Source organism: Fusarium flagelliforme (assembly GCF_020744385.1).
Source record: "Fusarium flagelliforme strain FIESC 12 MPI-CAGE-AA-0113 chromosome Unknown B0J16scaffold_5, whole genome shotgun sequence".
In the NCBI taxonomy this organism is placed as follows: domain Eukaryota; kingdom Fungi; phylum Ascomycota; class Sordariomycetes; order Hypocreales; family Nectriaceae; genus Fusarium; species Fusarium flagelliforme.
Genome location: NW_025763507.1, coordinates 2,694,527 through 2,715,199, shown reverse-complemented (window position 1 = coordinate 2,715,199; position 20,673 = coordinate 2,694,527). Strand labels below are relative to the sequence as shown.

The following is a 20,673-nucleotide window of genomic DNA, read 5'->3' as shown; positions in this document are numbered from 1 at the left end:
GAAATTTTTTGGCAGCTTGCGCACGGGCCAGTGTGGCTATCGTGGCTGGAGAACACACACGTGACCTTTCTTAGATCACCTTAAACCAATAGGTCTGGTTCTTCAAGTGAAAGTTGATCATGCCTCCAGTCCTTGAATTCCATTACAATTAAACAAAGTCATCCTATGAAGTCCGCGACGAATATCATCTTATTCATTTACTTATGTCACCCTTCTGGAAAGCAGAATCGTTGCAGACTATCATCAATGTTCATTCTTTCTCCTGACCCACCGAGTCCACTTTGACGCCTCAATTGTTCGGGAACCCATCTCGCAGGTTATCGTACTTAGTCGCGGGATACTCAATGCAGTTGTCCTGCCTCATGAGCGCTCCCTGTCCTCCAAATCCATTTACAACAGTTGTGATCAGACTCTTCTCACCCTCCTTATCCGCGCTACTCTCCCACCACATAGCGCCTCCTAGTTTCCATTTCCTCACGTACTCGGCCTTGTCCCAGGCGACCCGCGGCGTGTCGTAGGTGACCATGGTACGCGTCTGAGGGTTATAGCAGTAGCTGGCACAGCATCCCCTATCGCCGTACTCTTGCGCGCCTTCTAGAGGAAGTTGCTTGTAATCGTAGACTCCTTGCTCCCAGGTACCTTGTCCAACGCCCTGGTAGGGACGACCGGGACCATCGGTATTCTCAAAGGCTCGGCCGTAGAGCGGCATGCCGAGAACAAGTTTGGAGGGAGCCACGCCGCTACGGACGTAGAAGTCGATGGCAGCAGATGTAGAGAATGGTGTCGAGGCCGGGTTGTCGCGGGATGGGTACAAGTTAGCCTGGTGACCTGCGTTCTGGTCCCAAGAACCAGCATAGTCGTAGGCCATAAGGTTCCAGAAGTCAAGATATTGATCCATTCCACGAATATCGAGCTTTTGGAAGTTGGTCGCGCCAGCTGGACAGGCCACAGTCAATTCAAAGTGATAAGGCTGGCTAAGAGTCTGTGCATATGCGTCCATCTCGCGACGCACAGCACCCAGAAGCTCAACATAGTCTCTGGCCTCGTTGGGGTTCTGAGGATACTCCCAATCGATGTCGATACCATCAAATCCAAGGTTCTTGATCAGGTCGACACAACTCTTGGCAAATGTGTCACGTCCTTGGGGTGTGCTGGCAGGGCCCTTGAAGTTGCTGCTGTAGGTCCATCCTCCTACACTGAGAAGAACCTTGAGGTTTCGGTTACGTCTCTTGAGAAGGTTGAGTTGTTTCATGCAGCCGTACAAGTTGGTGCCGACATCGTTCCAGGAGTCATTCTCCCAATGAATGTCGGTATCAGCCCATGCATCGGTGAGGTGGCTGGAATGTATGAGCTAAGTAGTTCCACTATGAGATTGAAGAAGAAAGACTTACACTTCGCCAGAATCGCTACGAACGTTGGCAAATGAGTAAAGAATATGGGTGAGGTTCTCCACAGGGAGGTCTTGAGGACGATGCTTTCGGCCATAGATAGCCCTGTTTTGGGTCAGTCATGAGCTTTCGATGAGATGGTACAGGGTAGATTCCTACCAGTTGACGAAATACGCAACGGTGCGGAAACCTTCAGGTCCACCACCCATTTTGGCTGAAGTAGAGGTATCACTTATGGAGATGTTCGGTAAAAGTACTGCAGCTAATGCAGCGAAAATGGCGCTTATAAGTAGAAGATTCGACCAGGTACACCGTCCAAGCCGGAGTCTTGGCTGTATCTGCGTAGGATCCGTGATGTTGGAAGGAGGGGCACTTAGAGGGATTTGAGGTGGGGAATCACTTCAGCTTTATGGGAATCAAAAGTGAATAACAATGCAAATAGAGGTATCAGAGGAGGATGTGACTTGACAAGCAAACATAAAGTAAGAAATAAGAAACATGGAGGCACCCAGGCTTCTTACTCAGCCGCCAGCTTTCAGCTACAATGGTTCAACCAACTCTGTGATCCATGTGTTTGCGTCGTCATCTGCGGCGCTGATTTTGGGTCTGAGCGGTCCCAAGCGTGGCGGTGCTCAAACGTGGCAATGCAACCTGCTTCTTAACTTGGGGTAGTTGCATAACAACACAGCTTACTACGGCATTGGCATCTTGGCAGGGCTTGAAGTCCAAGAATAGCATATATCATCAATTATTCTGGATTTTCTGTTGTTGAGATAATTTAGTGAGGCAGGCTATCAATGCAAAGCAAAATATAGTAAAACACGGCATTTTCGGATGAAGAAAAGCCCTCAATACTGGTGAACTCATTCTATGTAAGCTGTAAGGTATCTCTATGAATCATCGTAAAGTCGTCTCATTGGTTCCAGGCATGAAACCCTTCAGAACACAAAAAGGAAATCTTCATTCTCCAAGTCAGTCGTATCCCCAAACCCTTTATCACCTTCTTTCTGATCTGTCCTATTGCCTTCCATATCATGGGCTTGTGATATTCTGTTATCATCATCGTCACCCGTCGATTCACGAAGTGTCGCACCTCCTCGCAGCGTTCTCTCCATATGTTCTATCCTTTCCACCTCTTCCGCCGTCTCGAGACTCCGGTCAACTAGCACGGCGCTCTTTCCAAGCGCTACCCTGCGCTGACTGTGAAGTCGGTTCAGTCGAGCGAGATGAAGAGATGCACCCACGACGAGGGCGATAACGAGAACGTAAAGCGCGAGGTTGGCGCGCAGACCGCGAGTGTACGCTGGCGCTTCTTCGGGCGAGTACAGAAGGGGACCGACGATGTTGCCGGCGGAGGCACTGATGAAAATGAGCGCTGAAGTGGTTTTGCGTTTTGTGTCGCCGGCAGTATTTTGTGCTGACCATGAATAGATCAACGGTGCTGCAGCATGTTAGATAGATATCATGAACAAGATAACCTAATACTTACTGATGCCAGTAAAGGTACACAGGCAAAAGTATCCAGCCAGACAAGCGCCCTTGTTCTCGAGGCTATGCGCAAAATGCAAGAGGATAGCACACCCAGCGATGGGAGGAACACACAGCATGGCAATAACTGGACCCTTCAACTTCCACTTCATCGATACATAAGCACTCACAGAGACGGCAACGATGTGTGAGATGCCAACGGGCACATTAAACAACATGGTTTCGAAGGGATCTGACACAAAGGACTTGATGATCAGAGGACCAAACGTCGAAATGCCGTTGGAAGGGACTGATATGCAGAAGATCATAGCGACCCAGAACCAAGTTTTGAGGTCCTTCAATGCCTCAATGACATGAGGAGCCCTCCACTCACGAGACATGACGCCCATCTGGTTGTTGCGCAGACGCTCGATTGCGATGATCTTGTCTTCATCGCTGAGAAACTTGGCTTCGGTGGGCGAATCTGGCATCCAGAAGAACATCGCAAAGGCCACTCCGACAGTAACGGCGCCAAAGAAGAGGAAGATGATCTGTTGATGTCAGCCAGATCCAACACAGACAGATCCTTCCCACATACCTGATAGGGCTTCATTTTGGAATCGATGCTGGCAAGTCCATATGTAATAAGACTACCAAGCTATAAACCACATTAACTTGGTTCTCAACGAACACAAGGCATGTATACTCACCACCCATGTTAACCCATTCATACAGTACCAAGATCCGATTCTTAGCGTCTGCTCTCTTGGAAATGTTAGACATAATTATGTTGATTAGGTATCGACCATACCTTCTCCTCCACCACATCTGTGTAATAGCGATAAAACTCGGCCCTATACTGGCTTCAAAAGCACCCAGAAAGAACCGCGCAACCATCAGGGTTTTGAACTCTTTCGCCCATGTCATGAGTATCAGCGTTGTTCCCCATGCTAACACCATGGCGCTCGTCAATTTTCCAATGGGTAGCTTAACCAGCGCAAGGGCAAGCGGAGGCTGCATAATCAGCTGCGCCAGGAAAACAATACTGCCAAGCCATGAGTACTGGTCGCCTTCGAGTTTGGTGTCTTCGATAAGACCGAATATCGAAGCATACGAAAGTGTCGCTTTGTCGAGAGCTTGGAGGAAGTACACCGATAGCATCAAAGGAAGGAGGGCGAGATCGATGCGACGAAGTATCCGGGCGTCGTCGGCTGGAGTAATAGCGATCTGCTCGTCGGGAGAACGACCCATCTTGATGAGAAGCATCGCCGCGGCATCGCGATAATCCTCAGTCCCCGTATCCTGAGTTCTCTCAGCATCCTCCATTATGTTTTGCGTCTCATTGCTGGCATCGTTTTGCGGAAGAGGGTGGTACTCTCCGCGCGCAGCACTGGAAGAGCGGACAGAAAGCCTTCGAAACATGATTTGCCGGTTGTCGTCCCAAAGGACCCAAACCCGATAAAGGGAGGCTTTCTTTATGTTTTATATGAAAACTTTGTTTGCTTGTAAGCCGAGATCCTTTGGTGAGGTGTTCGTGAAACTCGAGATCCAATTGCGTTGCTCGACTTGGCTGAGAAATGACGTCGGTTGGCACCTGGCTTCAGCGAACCAGACACTTTTATTAGCGAGAGACATGTGCTGAAGACCCTGGAAGTTGGGGGTTTATGGTACTGTAATTCCGATCCAGGCCGGGTGCACGGCGCACGTGGGGTTTATTGTAACCAATCCTGGCACCAAGGAAGTCATCAGCATCAAACGTCCAGCTGATGGGCTAAAGATTTACAGTAATAGAAGGGCCCTCATATAAAAGATTTGTAGATAGAGTAAAGATGTACTCTTTTGGTTTGTACCGGTCCTGGAGCGTTGTTCCACCGTTTGAGGTTCCACAGCTCACCAAGAAACTTGTTCCAAGATAATACCCTAACCCAAACAAAGCCACTCATATCAGCAAGCAATCTTACGGATACTTGATAATCTTGAGTCATGAGTAAAAAGTTTTGGATCTAGACTAGATTTCAAAGTCGAGACCACCTGCTTCTACTCTTTAGTCTCGTGGGCTGAAATCAAGAGGTTGGAGCGCCAAGTGGATTGTCTGGCTGTTTCTGTTCGGCACTTGAATCAGACCACCCACTCCCACTCCTGGTCCGATGACTCTAGCCGAAACAACGATCGTGAAGACTTCAAAAGTCTACCAAGGCCAGGCAGTGAATTCTGCTGTAGAGAAAAGAGTGTTGCTCAATAAACGATGGAAAATAAGCATTTATGCCAAAAATCAAGCCCGTTGGTGCTCTCTCGCCTAATAGAGAATTGCCGTATCCAATGTCTTCATTACGCACAGTCTTCTGCAACCCGATCCATGTTATTTCCATATCGACAACTTGTTCTATATTTATTAATACCTCACTTTGCCAGAACCAACATCATCAGTTACTAGACTTTCAATGGTAAGAATCTGCCTTAGCGGGACTTCACCCCTGGTATCACGTCTGTTCGTCGCAGATTAAGCGCCGGGGAATGTCCCCCGACAGCTGAAGAACTTGCATCCCGGGATCCCACGCGCTTCTGAACTTGTTATCCAACCATGATTCGACAGATCACCACACTTGGGCGGCTACACCTTGGCCATGAATCCACCCTCGTACATGTTGACTTAAGGCACGGGTTTCACTATCTTGTTCAGGAACCAACAGCTCAACAGATGGGATGGGTAGGAATCCTTCTTAACGGCGATCATTCGCTTCCTCCATGAACTGACTTTGGCTATGTTTCGTGATATCTCATCCTACAGTCTGTGCGTATCCTACCATCTGTGCTGGGCATAGATTGGTCACTCTCTCTTTTACTACCATCATGGCTAAAGGCAATGGTTTTATCGGTTTCTTCTCTTCTGATTATAATACTTTTATTTCTCTCGCTTTTACTACCCCTCTCGCTACCGCGTTACTATGTCTCTCCATCAATGAGACGCTCTTCTCGGGCGCGTTCCTCAAGTTTGTCAATGACAACCGTCCTTCGGTCCAATTCGCGGTTCAGATTATTGCCAACTTCATGTCTGCTCTGCAGGTAATTACTATCTGCAGAGTCATCAACCTCAGCGTTCGAAGACGGCTCAAGACTAAGAGTATGAGCCTTAATCAGATGCGAGCGTGGATGGATGCTATGATACCCCGTATCAACTGGGATCTGCCCTTTGCATATATCGTCCTGCTGGGTCTTTTGGTCTCGGTTTCCATGGTCATGAGTGCTATTTGGGCTGCTGCCATGACGCCTGTTGAGACATTCGAGTACATCGAAGGTACTGTCCAAATTCCAACCTGGGACAACATCACTTATATCAGAGAATACCCCTCTGAAGTTGGATCGACCGGACCTACCAAGCACACTGCCCTTGGAAAGTTCACGTACTCTGTGGGTATCCAAATGCTGGGTAGTCTCCTCGCCTCAGCAGCCTCAGCATCGCCTATCCACAACTCAACACGCAACCATGAGAAGCTAGACCGAACAGGCTACAACTACGTCGGTCGATCGTATGGCGTCGGCTCATCACCAGGTCTAGGCGAAGTCCACTTTGAAGCTGGTCGCGACATACTCGGATGGCAATACCAAGAAATAGGATACCGCTCCACAGTCAGCTGCACATACAACACATCTACCAACTTCACTCTCTTTCCCGAGGGCGGTTCGGTGGGCTGGGCTGCACACGGAGAACTCCCTGACAGTGACGATGGCTACGAACATTCCACTTACATTGGACATGGTGATGGAAATGCTATTGTTGCGATAGGAGTTGCGCACTTCAAGGACCACGATGTAGAAATTGCACCTAAGAGGAGATATATCGGCTTCGCGGCGGGAGGATTCTACACATTCTTGAACGCAACCCAATGTGAAGTCGACTTTGAACCTACACGGTTCAATGTTACTGTCAGCAGTCGGGGCAAGAACATCACTGTTGTGCCGACCAACGACACTGATGTTCCCAATATTGATACAACTCGTTGGCTGAAGGGTACTGTCCTCCGACAATTCGAGTTGATCGCCAATGACGAGACAAATCTATATGTATCGACTGTTGGTACCGCTTTCAATGCTTCCATCACAGATCATCGTCTTCGTCTTGAGATGAACAACACTCTCACCTCAAGAACATCAGCAAACGTCACCCTCGAAGGTATGGAAAATGCCATCACTGCCATGGTAGACGATATGCTAGTAGCATATGCCTCAGCGCAATTCATGGTCGGGGACTTCAAGAAGGATGTCAGTGGCACTATCCGCGTCACAGCCATCGTCATCGGCGAAAAGAAGTTCGCAATCGCGGCTTTTGCTCTCAACATGGTTGTTGTGGCGCTTTTCATTTTGGAAGCTATTCGAACAAGAGGTTGGAAAGATATAACTGAGTTTGACCCTTCGGATATTCGACATGTCATGATAGCTGCGTCTGAGGGTGGTACAGATTTGGCAAAAGTGGGATTCTCCAACAAGGACAAGCTAGGGGAGATCAAAGTGAGGGTAGGTGAGGCGGAGAATGGGAGTTTCGCGCTTGCAGTAGATGGAGAAATCTCGCCTACTGTCAAGTATGAGAGTATGAGGGCTGATAACGAAGCTTATGTTCAACGAAATAAGGCGTTTGTGGTTGAGACTACCAGTACGAGGTCGCGGGATGGTAGTATATTAATTAGATGAAATGTCTATAGCACAATGGCATGCAGTATCAAGTACTGCTGTTGGGAACAATATTGTTAATCGCAAACTTCCATATACAAAAACATCAAGTATATAACAGCCTATCTCTAAGGCCTGTTCTCCTTAAGCGTAGATTTATGTGTGTACTATCAAAGAATCGCAGCAAATTCTATAACCAAACACCCCTTCAAATACAGAACTTCTATCTTCTTTTCCAGTTAATCCATTTTCCAGATTTGCCCACAGATTCACAGACTCTCTGCAAAGCACAGTTAGTAAATCGAACATGACGTCTTCACTGCACCCAGTACTTACCTCTTTATTATCCGCAAAGTCAGTGTAGAACCCGTTCCAGATATCTCTATCTGGACAACTTATCTCCCCATCCGGGCAATCCGGCTGGTTCTGCGTTCTAACCTCGGGATCATGAATCCATGGCTTCGGAACAGGCCAATCTGAAAAGTGTACAAACTTGGCCTCATCAAGTACAGCAGTAGAGTTCCACTTCTCGCGCTCACTGCCCAGGTACGCAGTATGATCCTTGTTTCTAAACTCCGCCGTGAGCATGTCATACTTGCGATGAGGCAGGATGAGAGCGCTGTCAAGGTATAGGCTGTTCACGATCTCCATGTCGTAGTCATTAGGACCGATGCTGTTCATTTTCTGTACGATGCGCTCGAATTCGATGTCGTCGGGCTGAATGAGCATGAGCTGCGAGGAAAGGATCTTCTTGGGTGGGTTCTCGTTGTAGAGCCAGTAGGCGCGGGGCATGGCGACAGGACATGGAGGCAGTTGGAAGAGCTCATCCATATGTTGGAGGACTGTGCTATCTGAATCGAGGGAGAGAACTCTGTCATATTGGGTTTGATTAAAGGCGAGGAGCTTGGTGAAGGAATCGGCCCATGTATCTGAGAAGAGTCAGCCATTGCAGTATAAGTGATGATATGGGTAAGTGTACCGTCTTGTCCGTCGCGATGTTGAATCTCAATTGGCTGGAGAGTAACGTTATACTCATCGCGAGCTCTAATCAAGAGTTGACCACCGTGTGTTTTTGAGTACGGGGCATCTGGTGCGAGCATACCCTTAGGGTACATCAGTAGACGATCAGCCTTGCTACCCAGACGATGCAACGCCTCGAAGATCATAACCGAGTTGCAGAGATAATCCTCGTTGGTGACATATTGAATATAGGCAAAGCGTGACCAGTCAACACCATCGTCATCGTCGCCCTTCTCTACCCCTTCATCGCCCTCATCATTCTCACTAGGAAATTCTTCACCCTCTCCAATAACCATTTCCTTCCGAAGACCCTCCTCGGTCCAGTCATCCTCATCGTCAAGATCAAGATATATCTCATCTTCGTCTTCGTCTTCATCCGAAAAGCCCGCGATGTCTCCCTTGTTCTCGAGCTCTTCGATCTCTGCGATGGTGAGGACATGAGGAGTAGGTGTAGAATCAGGGTAACCTGTAAGAGTGGCAGTTATGGTTTCTAGAGATTCTTCCTCCATGACTACGTCGTGTTTCTTCCATTCTTCGGGGACAGGGACGTCTGTGGCCTGGAAAGCGGCAAAGCAGGTATTGAAGATGTAGAAAGAAGCTAGGATAATGGCGGCAATGGGAACAATCCTCATCAGACGTACCGCAACAAATGAAGATGCCTCACCCATTTTGAAGATTTACCTGAGGCCAACTTTGAAGCTGGAAAGAAAAGTAGCGGGGAAGCAAGAGAAGAAAGTAAAGGTGAGAACATTGTGCAATTAATCACTGAATACAGGCAGAACAAGGGAGAGCGGCGAGAGGAGGAGGATCCAGGGATTGGATTGTTGAGTTTAGCACAACATCTTCCCTTTACATGGCTGAAGTGACACATTGTCTCACAGCAGGTCAACGGTCTAACAAAGAGCAAGGGCGCCAGCGCGTGGAATTCAATGGCCAAGGAATCATCAATCTAGATTCAAAGAAGAAGCAATGTATTTGTAGAGCTTAAAATACTAAAATGTCTCAGGGAGAGGAGAGAAGGGATACTCCATAGTGAAGGTGCAGCCGTCAGGGTGTCAGCCGAGAGCAAAAGAGACGAAATAATTTAGTCACTTTATGATAGTTTAGAATGAATTTTAGACTGCTTTATTTGGCGCCCTACGCATTAGAAAACAATTATGCTGTTACTTACCTGGCAGTCTTGCATTCCAGAAGCTAAAGTTGTGAGGGAGACCCTGATCCCCTTCTATCCCTTATTAAATGTAAGCCGCTTACATTGGCCATGTCAGCCTGTCTGGGGTGAATCAGGGTATAAGTGAGGAACGTGCCAGACAAAAGAACATGAGTCTCGAATTAATGATTGGAAAAAATGTCTTTTAAGTAATGAGACTTCTCAGTTGATCACTACTTATGCAGATGTTGTGGTTCTATTCCTCTTATCCTTCTTCTTCCCCTTCCAATGCGTCCTGGCAATCCTCAACAACCCCCATGCCAAAAGCCTGTAGACCACCACACAAGCCGCCAAGCATGCAACGTTCACAACAGGATCGACATCAAAATTATACAACTCCAACACATCCTGGCCCGTCTGGACCGGACACTGCCCGTTCTCAAGTCTTTGCTCATTATTGCACGTGAACTCAATACCACGTAGTGAGTATGGTGCCACGGCGCGCGTGCCGTATCGGATGGGCGAGAGGTAGTTGAACGCCTTGAACAAATCGGGCATGTCGATGGAGAGGACGCCGGCCATGGTGTTGGCGAGTGCAAGGAAGACACCCATAATGTTGACGGCAAAGCCAGTGTGCCCGAAGAGAGTATTGAACATGATACCAAGACTCTCACCGCAGGATACGATGCCGAAGCAAGAAAAGACGGAAACGAAGTAGAGTGTTGCTGTGCGGGGGAGATCAACGGCGATAACGCCCAGGACACCAAAGATCATGCAGCTTATAACCTCAAAGGGGACTTCAAGAATCGTGTAGGAAGCAAGGAATGCGTCGACGCTATAGACGCCATCGTCATCCTCTCTATAAAAGACATCGCGCTCGGTAGGGTAAATGGCGGTGTTTTGTAACATGCCGACAAAGTAGAATGCGCCGATCTCTTGGACGAAACCCATACGACTCTGGACGGAGTAGTAGTCGTTGTCGAACGGGGCGAAGAAGAGAGCCAGAATGATGGCGAGGCCGATGACTTGCATGAGACGAGCGACGATGAGCTCTGGTTGGCGGTAGGTATTGATGACGGCGCGGTGGAGAAGGAGAGGGAGAGCTGTTGTGATGGGAGCTCGTTTGCGGATGAGGGCTCCCAGTTCAGCGGGAGTTGAGAGGTTGGCCTTGTTGAACGATCGACGCTTTTGTGGTGGTGAAGGCGGAAGGCTTGTGCCCTCTTGAGTGATATCTGTTTCCGTATTCTTAACTTCATCCTTCTCCTGAATATCAGGAAGTTTCTCATTCTTCGTCGACGAGTTCTCCTCTTTCCAATTGTCAATCATATTCTGAACCCTCTTCCGAGACTCCAACTCCTTGCCTTCATGTTGCAAATCAATCGTGATCATATCCAAGGCAAAGTCCGCAGGGTTAGTATGCTGTGGACACTCATACCCGTGCCGCGCCAGATATCCAAGCATATCCCTTCCAGGGCCAGAGTAAACCTGCGAACCACCACGTGCCAGAAGCAGGACATTCCCAAATTCTCTAAATAGGTCGGATCGGGCTTGATGAATTGTTAGGATGAGGGTTCGGCCTTCGTTGGCGAGACCTTGGAGCACTTCCATGATTGAGTTCGCGGTGAAGGCGTCAAGTCCCGAGGTCGGTTCGTCGAGGAGAAGAATACGGGGGTCGGTCAGAACCTGAACGGCGATTGATACACGGCGCTTTTCTCCTCCAGAGATACCCTTGACGAGTTCGCCGCCCACGAGGTTATCGGCGCAGTCTTTCAGACCCATCTTGAGGAGGACTTCTTCTGCTCGACGGTTCTTCTCATCTTTGCTCATGAATGATGGAAGACGAAGTCCAGCTGCAAAGCGAAGTGTCTCGCGGACAGTAAGAGATGGCAGCAGCGCATCGTCGTCCTGACAGACATAAGAGCACACCGATCTAATGACTGAATCTGAAGGACGAGCTCCATTGAAGGTCAGTTTTCCAGCTGGCCGGTATTTCGTTCCGACAGAATCGCGCAGTCGGAGGGCCATAGCGTTGAGCAGCGATGTCTTTCCACTTCCTGAAGGACCCATGATGACGTTCAACACTCCGGCACTAAACGTCGCATTGACAGGGTTCAGAATCGTTTTTGTAGGCAATTTCTTTCCCAGTTGCGTCCTCTTGTCCAAAGCCAACGAAAACTCGTTCAGTTCCAAGTCGATAGTGCGCACATCTGCAACAGACCTCGCATTCATCTTCTCCTTACCAGCCGACAGATCAGTGTCCGAAACGCGGGCTCGAGCAATCGTCATCTCGACCTTGATAATGTTTAATCCGATAACTGCTAGCACGAAGAAGAAAACAAGAAAGGCCAGGCACACAAGAATCGGCTTGGCTACCCAATCCTTGGGGAAGCCGAGAGATGCCATGACGTATGATCCTGTGTATTGCTTGCATCTTGGATCAGATGGGTCATTGGAGGCGGGACAGTCGTAGAAGCTTCCTTCGAACTCGTTTCCACAATATGCGCTGAAGACGTAGAACTGTAGACGTTAGTATCAAAGACGCACAGTAAGGCCAAGATACATACCGTGTAAGTAAGCCACTTTAACCAGCGAACGTAGACCGGAAGACTGTTAACATTAATAAACATGCCACAAGCCATACTTTGAAGTGTGAAGATAAGATTGGCAATAACACTCGCCCCAGCAAAGTGCCTAACCGTTGTCACACAGACCATGGCACAGGTAACAGCAATATACTGGTTCAGCAGCGTAATAGCAAAGAAGATAAAGAACCGTTCCACATCACGCTCAAAGCCAGCCATGAAGTAGAAGATGACAGAGAACAGAAATGGCGCTGCCACATCTTCTGTGATCATACGGGCTATTCGGCGTGAGAGAACGAAGGGGAGAGCGTCGACACACCCTTCCGAGTTTTCACGATCGAAGGTGGGAATGTCGAACGTCATGCGGTAGACTTCGAAGACGAGGATGAGATAGCCTTGAAGGCCGGCTGCTGTATAGAGACCACCTTGACGAGAGCGGATTCCAGCTTGGTCGCGGCCGAGCTGGTAGAACATGTAGCCAGTTACGAGACCCATGAATACAGCTTCTGAGATGGATGCTGCCATGCCGAGAGGGTCACGATATGTCACTTTGAGTGTACGATCAGTGAGAACTGTAACTTGTCGTAAGAAACCCGCATGCTCTTCTGTCTTCTTATCTCTCTTTTTCTTGCCGTCACCAACATCAACCGTCTTCTCAGGCGGAGGATATCGCTTCAAAGTTTCTTGATTCCAAGCATTCTTCAAACGGTCCACCTTGGCCATTGTTTCCTGTTCCAACTCGGGTGTTCTGTTGTCCACAGCTGCTATGTCGATGATAAACTCGGCAGGATTGACAAAAGGTGGTAGTTGAAATCCCAAATCTCCAAACCATGGAACTGAATCCTTGATTGCGCCCGAGTAGACAGGACTTCCTTTTGTCAGAACGATCAAGTTGTCGAAGAGATCCCAGATCTCAGATCGAGGTTGGTGGATAGTCGTAATAATCGTTCGCCCCTTTTGCGTGAGTGTCTTGAGGGTTCGGACAAGCTGGTACGCACTCGTAGCGTCAAGACCGGTGGTCGGTTCGTCGAGGAAGAGGACGGAAGGATTAGCTAGAAGTTGAACGCCAATGCTTGTTCGTCGCTTCTCGCCACCTGAACATCCATGATGTTGAGAGTTTCCGATTCTTGTATCAGCGCATTCCTTGAGACCAAGTTCGAGAATAACCTCTTCAACAACTCTATGTCGTTCTTCGGAAGTCGTTGACGAGGGCAGTCGCAAGTCGGCTGAGTATCGCAGGGTTTCTCTAACGGTCAAGGTAGGAAGCAGAATATCCTGCTGCATAACATAGGCATGGCGGACACTATGTACTCCAACTCTACCATTGAAAGTAGCGACACCTTGTTGGCTTAATCTCGAACTCAATACTCTCTCGGATACAGTGTTGAGCAACGTCGTCTTGCCAGATCCACTACCTCCAATGATGGCCGTTAACGTTCCGGGTTGGAGATCAGCGCTCACAGAATGGAGAAGCGGTTTCATCTTTGGCGCAGTGTTGAATTTTGACGAGACCAAGTCGCCGTATGTCGAAGGAGCGAGCCATGATGGTGCTGTATCAACTGAAACTGCCAAGTCATGAAGTCGAACATGGACAGCCTGTACATCGGCGAGGGACAAGTTTCCGCCTCCGGATACAGACAACCGTGAGATATCACTCTGCTGCGCCTGGGGATCTATCGAGATATCCAACGAGCTGGGTCTGTCCATCTTCTCAATGTCGATGTTATGCTGCGACATCGCTGCGGCTTCGATTCTTTTGTTCGTATGTAAGTGAGGAACTGAATTAAGCAGGCGACTTTATCTGTTGGTCCAGGCCCGGGACATTATGGTCTGAAGGATTTGCGAACAGGCTATTATCCAGAATCTTCAGCTGTGGTGAGAGTGAGATTGTAGTCTGTTTTGCGAATGGGTGTGGTCTATGACGCCAAGGTATAATAACTGGCAAGTAAAGTCACGATTCGAAATTTGACAAAGAGACTGGAGAATTCCAAAGGATATACGAGAATCTTATTAAAGGCAATCAGATCACCCCCCCATGCCATGCGAGAAAGAGAAAAAGAGGCAAATTCATCTTTCAGATCGTAAACGGCGCAGCGCATGCCGAGATAATATAAACGAGATCATGCTTATTACCCGAAGTGGATGCCAATTCGGCCGCCGAAGAGTACAGTAGAGGTGAAAGCAAGCATGAAAAGGTCTCCTCTCCTCGTCTCGTCTTTGGGGTTGGTTATTAGTTAGTGGAGATGTAACGCCTCGCTTCGAGGTTTGCGGGGAGACAAGACCAACCAACAGCGGGGGAGTTGACTTGTTCTGGGTCTAGACTGGGCAAAGAATTGATCCAGAAGCAACAAGATGGGCGGACATCCAAGTAGGCGGCCCATGCTGACGTGGTAGTGGTAGAGATTCGCTTTCGGAACGATGCAATCCCGAGGCATGGATTGTTTTCAGAGAAAAGGTTGCATGCAAAGATCAAACTGGTAGGTCAATAACTCACTAATTGCCAATACCTAAGTCCCTTTCTTATCAATCTAACGTTCCTCTGTAAAGTAAACTTGTTCTTGGTCTAATTAAACTCCATCATGTCTGGGTAGTTCAACCATTAATCCCACCACTCAGAGACTCATGTTCATACTACGTACTAAACCTCGCTTATCGATCCCTGACCGACAGAGACGGCTCTGCTTGTATTTACGGGTCGCTTGCGAAACGATGCAACGGTTCCCAGGCTTATTCGCTTTGACAGCCGTTTTTGTATAAGCGAGGTCTATGTATAAAACCCTTTTTTATTTTTTCGCCAGACAAGGTGGGCTATTTCGTATTGGCCCATGACTCGGGAAATGTTAGCCGATGAGGATGAAATGCAATTATCTCGTGATCAATTCATGATGCAGTTGGTGATATCTTCAGAACTATGGAGCATCATCCTTTTGGGACAAACTCACTATATTATCCCAAGACTCTTCAGCGCTTAAAGTTACTCTGAAGCGGAGAAGATCCTCCCAAATGCCTCACACCAATTCTTAATGGCGATGAGATTATCATCAACCCCCACAATTTCTCCAAATCATCTTTCAAGAAAGCCTACACTTTTCTTCTCCCACCGAGACCAAGACGAGACAAGACAGTGACAGTGACACACATACAGTAGACTACTCACATGCACATGAGAGACATCCAATGACGCCACTTTCTCATCAATCTCTTCACATTACTCGTGCTATAGCTGTAGAGATATAGAAATAATAGATCATACAATAACACAAGAGTTAAAAAACAAACACATTTCTACCAACCCATTTCATCCCATAACGCCTTTCTTTGCACATGTTGTCTAAAAATCATCATTCATTTTCGTTTCGCATTGTCGTTGCCGCTTTAGACTGTTCGCTTCTCGGTGATGGACTCGCCAAGAGGCTTGCTGACAACGAAGCCAGAGTTGGGGGCACCGAGCTCAAACACCTTGTTACCACGCAGCCATGTCTCCTTCACGCGACCGGTAAACTCGTGGCCCTCCCATGGTGAGCATCGGTTCTTCCATCGCATGTCGCCTTGAGTGAATGTCCACTCCTCGGTATCGTCGAACACACAGATATCAGCATCCATACCGACTCGGATAGCACCCTTGCGGTGGGAGAGTCCGACTTGCACAGCAGTAGCTTGAGAGCAGAGACGGACAATATCGGTGATGCTGGGTGTCTTGGAGAAGTCGGCGCGCTTCTTGGCTGCGGAGTAGAGGATAGGGAGACCGAGACCGACAGAAGAGATACCACCCCAAGCGGCGAAGAAGTCACCACGGGCCTTCTCCTCGACAGGGTTCTGAATCTCAGGAACTGTCATGACGATGCCGGAATCGTTGTGGGGAATTTCGGGTCGGGCTGTGTCGAGGTGCTGAGGAAGGAGTTTGAGCTGAGGTGTGCAAGGCGAGTGATCAGACACGACAGTCTTGATGCACGAGTCCTCGGCGACGAGTTCTTCCCAGAGGCCATCGCGGTTCTTGCCCTCTCGGATAGGTGGGCAGCACTTGTGTCGAGTGTCACCCTTCTCGATCTCCTCAGCGGTCAGGCCGAGGTAGTGGAAGCAAGTCTCGGCTGTGATGTTGATACCGGACTGGCGAGCCGCCTTGAGAAGAGGAATGCACTGGGTAGCGGAAAGGTGGACAATGTGGAGGTGGAGGTGAGGAGCAATGTGCGCTTGGCTGAGAATCTCCTCGACGGCGTATGTTTCGAAAGCAGGAGGTCGAGACTCGAGGAAGGTCTTGTAGGCGCTGAGCTCACCAGCAGGGGCAAGGGGAGGTTCTGAGGTCTGGACTGTGTCGCCGACGGACTGGGTGATGGGAGGGATCATCTCAGCGTGGAACATAAGGGTGGTCTTGCTGTCCTTGAGGGTTTCCATGGCGAGGGCAATATCCTTGGAAGATACGGCGGGGAACTCATCAACCTAATGATTGTCAGTTTGCGACTTGGCTTATATGATACAGGCTCAACTTACACCAGACTCGATCAAGAAACCCTTGAAACCTCGAACACCAGCCTCGATGAGAGGAAGCAGCTCATCGGCATTGCCAGGGATGACACCACCGTAGAAACCAACATCGACCCAGCATTGTCCTTGACTGGCGCGAAGCTTCTCCTCGAAGCCATGGAGGGTAGTGGTAGGAGGAATGGCGTTAAGAGGCATGTCAACGACGGTGGTAACACCACCACTGGCAGCAGCACGGGTACCAGTCCAGAAGCCCTCCCATTCGGTTCGACCAGGCTCGTTCAAGTGAACATGAGCATCGACGAGCCCAGGCATGAGGACCTTGGAACCATGGTCGACATAGTTTGTACCGGCAGGGAAACTGGATGAGGGAAGGACTTCGGGGATGATTGAGACGATCTTTCCAGTGATGGGGCTAACAACAACTGAAGCGGGAGTGACAACAAGAGACTCATCGGGAAGAGTGACAACGACTCTGGTTGACACAAGGACTGAGAGAGGACCCTCGGGGTATTGCTCAGCACTGGGAGAAGCCATGATGGATGATATGAGTGATAAGGATAAGGGATAAGGGATAAGGAGAGGAATAAAAAGAAAGAAAAGATGAAAAGGGAAAAAGACAAAAGATGTCAAACAAAGCTACCACAAGCTTGGATCCAAAATCTGGGGAAAGCTGGTTCACTCTCTTTCCCTAATTCGGATGTTCTCGAGATGCTGCTCTTATCCTTATCTCTCTGCCTCTTGTTGGAGGGGTGGCTTTCAGATTCGCCAATTGGTGGGGTTGCGACTAAAAGATAAGAGAGTCAGACGGAGCCAAGCGGTATGATGCGTCTGATAAGACTCTATCGATCAACAAAAGGATAAAAGATAATTGGTTTGTTTATTTCAACGAGTGTTGGTATAACAATGAAGAAGGAGAAGAAGAGGAGGGAAAAAAGCCACCCCCAGGATTCGGCTATAGCTTTCTTCTTATCGTGACCCTTCGGCTCGGTATTTTCACGGACAGTTTTATTCATTATTCGATCAAAACACCATTCTTCCAATCAATCATTTGCCTCCCGCTCCCCCTGTTCCTCTCTTTCTTTCTAGTCAGCTCTACTATTCCACTTATAACCCTCGCACAAGTCCGATGTGTATGTGTTGTTCCCCCTTCCACTTCCCACTTGTGCATATCCGGTCCCAGTTTGCCAGTCCCACTTACAACTTGAAAGCTTAGACTAGCTTATCACTGCAATAGAGAAGAAAAAAAATCTGGAATTCAGGGTCCATCGGACACAGCCGGATGCCGGTTTCTATTTCTCACGAGTCGCGACCAATCAGAGACTCGAATCTCTAAGCCGAAGGCGGTAGTGGGTGATTGAATCGAGTAAATATCGAGTAATACGATACGAGTGGAAGTCAAAAGAGAGCAATTACTAGCGCGTGTAACGCCGTTGTAGTTAAGAAGTGTGTCGGATATTTTCGTTACTTTGACCTTTTTCCTTACTAAGAATGGCAAGAGTCTGAGGCTATTCGGGGTCGACGATACCGCTACCAACAGCCATTCGAGGCCTTGTGAGAGGAATGTTCCCGTGAGGTCATTCACTCTTAAATCCGTCAGCCGACGATATTTTATTCTAGCAATTTCTCAAAATCGTGGTTCTCGTGTCTTTGGCGGATGACTTGCGCCTCCCTTGGGCACGTTTCTATCGAGTAATACAATCGGATCGTCGTGGTGTTTTGGCTCTAGCTCGAATCTGACCCCCCGCGGAGTTGCTGAACCAATCCACCCTGTCCGTGGGCTGGTGGCTGGGCCTTTTCTGATCTAGCTTCCTCTCTTTTCTGAGGCTTACTCGATCAATAGATTTGGTATTACTCGATCAAAACACGAAGTTGAGCCTTTATATGCATCCCCAAGGTTGCAATACAAAAAGCCTTGAGCGTCATTCGCTTCCCTTGCCAAGTCATGCCGGTATCCAATATCTAGCTGTCGTCATCACACCCTCTAATTCTCAGAGCTGTAAAGCAGCTGAAAAAAGTACTATGTACAATTCTCCCAAATAGGCGGTTATAAGCGGCGTCTAGTAATCTTATCATCATCATGTCCAAGAAGTTAGAAAAATAGAAATAAGTAGTACAGGTATAGTATAATCATACATGCATCACTTTCCCTCCCAGCCGTCTAGATCCCTCGGTTTTAGTTTGTTCAAAAGACAAGACAAAGCAAGCCTAAAAGCACAATCATACACCGCCATGCTAGGTCAATGCTACCAACTCCCGTCCCAGCTGACCTTGTCTTGCCCATCCCGTCATCTCGAGATATTCCTGACTTTTCTCCATGTGTTTCTTTTCTTTTCCATCGTTAAAAAAATAAGTGATATGATGTGATGTTGTATTTGTACACGGCAGACGAAACTGGACCACCATCATCCAGATCATCACGCCTTTTCCCTTCCATGGTACCTGGCACTTTTACTTCTGTCGCTTGAGTGACTTGTGTGCCATCTCGATCAATCCATCCTTGGCCTCGCTGTCGGGAAAGTCCGCAATCGAGGCAATGGCTTTATCCACGTATTCTTGCGCGAGAGCTCGTGTCTGCTCGATACCGTCGCTTTGGAGAACCAATTCACGTGCCTGATGTATTATTAGCATGGATCGTCTCCAACCAATGTGATTCGCCAAGACAATGCGACCAACTTACCCTTTGTACGTCACCCTCCTGGGCGAACTTGCGGCCCACGAGCGCTCCGAGCTCCGGCATCTGCTTCCAGGCAAATAGCAGTGGTGCTGTCGCAAGACCCAACTCCAGATCTGCCCCCGCAGGCTTTCCTAGATCCGATCCACTCTGCGTATAATCCAAAAGGTCATCCACCAGCTGGAAGGCCAATCCCAGGTTTCGTCCGTACGAGTATGCTGCGTCAACTGTCAAAGGATCGGTGTTACCTAGCAAAGCGGCAGCTCGGCACGATTTGGAGATAAGAGAGGCAGTCTTGAGGTAGGTCTTTTGGAGGTAATATGTGACTGTCTCCTCAGACCACTTGGGATTCCGCTCATCACGCTCTGTGTTCTTAAGTTGCATGAACTCGCCCTCCACCAAGTTGGCAATAACGGTAGCTAGCAGCTCAACAACCTCAGGGTTGCGAAGACGAGCCAGCGCAACAGATGCCCTGCCGAGCAAGAAGTCACCGGCTAGAACGGCCATCTTGTTACCGAATTCCAAGTTCGCTGACGGGGAGCCTCGTCGAGACACGGAGTGGTCGATAACATCGTCGTGAAGAAGTGAGGCCGTGTGAATCAGTTCCGTAATTTCGGCGAGTCGTCGCTGGCTAGGAAGAATGTCTGAGTTGACGTCGGGAACCTCTTGTTCGAGGGATGAGAGAGGATGAGTTGATGGGTTTACGTCGGCGAGGATCTGAGCTGGTGATAACGAAGTGTCGACGCCACGAGATGTAACTGCAGGAGCCGTAGGAGATGTCTTGGGGCAGAGGTAGGTTGCTCTACTCATGAGTAGAACGATCAAGGGCCTAACATGCTTGCCCTCAGCCTGGGTATAATATTTGGCAGCACGGTCGAGCGACGGATGTCCGGAGCCAAGAAGCTTTCGAATATTGCCTGTGAGGAACTTCATTTCCTTGGCAACGGTCCGCAGAGGATCGACATGCATCGCATCCTTGGAGGCCTTCTTGACGACGTTGCTCACGACATTGGAAGCGACCTGCACAGCAGCGCCCCACGCTGAATCTCTTCGTGGGCTGGTGTGCAACGAGGCGCTGTGTATCCTCGTAGGACCCCGACTAACGGTCAATTGTCTGCACAGAGCGCACGCGGGTGCCGCTGCCAAATTTGTCCTCGTCCACATCGCCTGTCTAGCCATGGTGCCGCGCACCACCGAGGCCCCCGGACGGAGCATCATCGCCTTCACACACTGAGGCGATTTATATGG

General features: G+C 48.8%; 7 protein-coding genes across 7 annotated transcripts; 1 reads left to right on the top strand and 6 right to left on the bottom strand.

Moving 5' to 3' along the window:
* Nucleotides 1–123: 123 nt before the first annotated feature.
* Nucleotides 124–1,741, bottom strand: B0J16DRAFT_162537 (glycoside hydrolase superfamily). The gene is made up of 3 exons (XM_046122232.1): nt 1,548–1,741; nt 1,392–1,493; nt 124–1,337 (listed from the first exon to the last, which is right to left on the bottom strand). Exons 1-3 carry the CDS (start codon nt 1,595–1,597, stop codon nt 290–292), a joined length of 1,200 nt encoding a protein of 399 aa, XP_045981581.1. The 5' UTR covers nt 1,598–1,741; the 3' UTR covers nt 124–289.
* Nucleotides 1,742–2,180: 439 nt separating this feature from the next.
* B0J16DRAFT_345468 (major facilitator superfamily domain-containing protein) lies at nt 2,181–4,457 on the bottom strand. Its single transcript, XM_046128268.1, has 5 exons — nt 3,667–4,457; nt 3,566–3,620; nt 3,454–3,513; nt 2,878–3,406; nt 2,181–2,829 (listed from the first exon to the last, which is right to left on the bottom strand). Exons 1-5 carry the CDS (start codon nt 4,275–4,277, stop codon nt 2,327–2,329), a joined length of 1,758 nt encoding a protein of 585 aa, XP_045981580.1. The 5' UTR covers nt 4,278–4,457; the 3' UTR covers nt 2,181–2,326.
* A 1,007-nt stretch (nt 4,458–5,464) lies between these two features.
* B0J16DRAFT_162468 (uncharacterized protein) lies at nt 5,465–7,605 on the top strand. The gene has a single exon (XM_046122231.1). It carries the CDS (start codon nt 5,706–5,708, stop codon nt 7,539–7,541), a length of 1,836 nt encoding a protein of 611 aa, XP_045981579.1. The 5' UTR covers nt 5,465–5,705; the 3' UTR covers nt 7,542–7,605.
* A 138-nt stretch (nt 7,606–7,743) lies between these two features.
* B0J16DRAFT_416269 (glucose N-acetyltransferase 1) lies at nt 7,744–9,239 on the bottom strand (the record flags this gene model as incomplete). The annotated part of the gene is made up of 3 exons (XM_046133556.1): nt 8,500–9,239; nt 7,857–8,449; nt 7,744–7,800 (listed from the first exon to the last, which is right to left on the bottom strand). The coding sequence occupies exons 1-3, from the start codon at nt 9,206–9,208 to the stop codon at nt 7,744–7,746; spliced, it is 1,359 nt and encodes a 452-aa protein (XP_045981578.1). The 5' UTR covers nt 9,209–9,239.
* A 548-nt stretch (nt 9,240–9,787) lies between these two features.
* B0J16DRAFT_162463 (P-loop containing nucleoside triphosphate hydrolase protein) lies at nt 9,788–14,098 on the bottom strand. Its single transcript, XM_046122230.1, has 2 exons — nt 12,255–14,098; nt 9,788–12,207 (listed from the first exon to the last, which is right to left on the bottom strand). Exons 1-2 carry the CDS (start codon nt 14,007–14,009, stop codon nt 9,928–9,930), a joined length of 4,035 nt encoding a protein of 1,344 aa, XP_045981577.1. The 5' UTR covers nt 14,010–14,098; the 3' UTR covers nt 9,788–9,927.
* A 1,347-nt stretch (nt 14,099–15,445) lies between these two features.
* B0J16DRAFT_162434 (uncharacterized protein) lies at nt 15,446–17,527 on the bottom strand. Its single transcript, XM_046122229.1, has 2 exons — nt 16,761–17,527; nt 15,446–16,709 (listed from the first exon to the last, which is right to left on the bottom strand). The coding sequence occupies exons 1-2, from the start codon at nt 17,286–17,288 to the stop codon at nt 15,648–15,650; spliced, it is 1,590 nt and encodes a 529-aa protein (XP_045981576.1). The 5' UTR covers nt 17,289–17,527; the 3' UTR covers nt 15,446–15,647.
* Nucleotides 17,528–19,202: 1,675 nt separating this feature from the next.
* B0J16DRAFT_270247 (isoprenoid synthase domain-containing protein) lies at nt 19,203–20,640 on the bottom strand (the record flags this gene model as incomplete). The annotated part of the gene is made up of 2 exons (XM_046123537.1): nt 19,203–19,364; nt 19,432–20,640. The coding sequence occupies 2 exons, from the start codon at nt 20,638–20,640 to the stop codon at nt 19,203–19,205; spliced, it is 1,371 nt and encodes a 456-aa protein (XP_045981575.1).
* Between the last annotated feature and the right edge of the window lie 33 nt (nt 20,641–20,673).

Excerpts from the sequence above, each read along its gene's own strand:
- B0J16DRAFT_162537 (XM_046122232.1), bottom strand. The coding sequence starts at position 1,597 with ATGGGTGGTGGACCTGAAGGTTTCCGCACCGTTGCGTATTTCGTCAAC. Across the intron at positions 1,494-1,547 it reads GTTGCGTATTTCGTCAACTG|GGCTATCTATGGCCGAAAGC; the intron begins GTAGGAATCTAC and ends GACCCAAAACAG. Across the intron at positions 1,338-1,391 it reads CGTAGCGATTCTGGCGAAGT|CCACCTCACCGATGCATGGG; the intron begins GTAAGTCTTTCT and ends CATACATTCCAG.
- B0J16DRAFT_345468 (XM_046128268.1), bottom strand. The coding sequence starts at position 4,277 with ATGTTTCGAAGGCTTTCTGTCCGCTCTTCCAGTGCTGCGCGCGGAGAG. Across the intron at positions 3,621-3,666 it reads CAGATGTGGTGGAGGAGAAG|AGAGCAGACGCTAAGAATCG; the intron begins GTATGGTCGATA and ends AACATTTCCAAG. Across the intron at positions 2,830-2,877 it reads GTGTACCTTTACTGGCATCA|CACCGTTGATCTATTCATGG; the intron begins GTAAGTATTAGG and ends AACATGCTGCAG.
- B0J16DRAFT_162468 (XM_046122231.1), top strand. The coding sequence starts at position 5,706 with ATGGCTAAAGGCAATGGTTTTATCGGTTTCTTCTCTTCTGATTATAAT.
- B0J16DRAFT_162463 (XM_046122230.1), bottom strand. The coding sequence starts at position 14,009 with ATGTCGCAGCATAACATCGACATTGAGAAGATGGACAGACCCAGCTCG. Across the intron at positions 12,208-12,254 it reads TAAAGTGGCTTACTTACACG|TTCTACGTCTTCAGCGCATA; the intron begins GTATGTATCTTG and ends TAACGTCTACAG.
- B0J16DRAFT_162434 (XM_046122229.1), bottom strand. The coding sequence starts at position 17,288 with ATGGCTTCTCCCAGTGCTGAGCAATACCCCGAGGGTCCTCTCTCAGTC. Across the intron at positions 16,710-16,760 it reads GTTTCTTGATCGAGTCTGGT|GTTGATGAGTTCCCCGCCGT; the intron begins GTAAGTTGAGCC and ends GACAATCATTAG.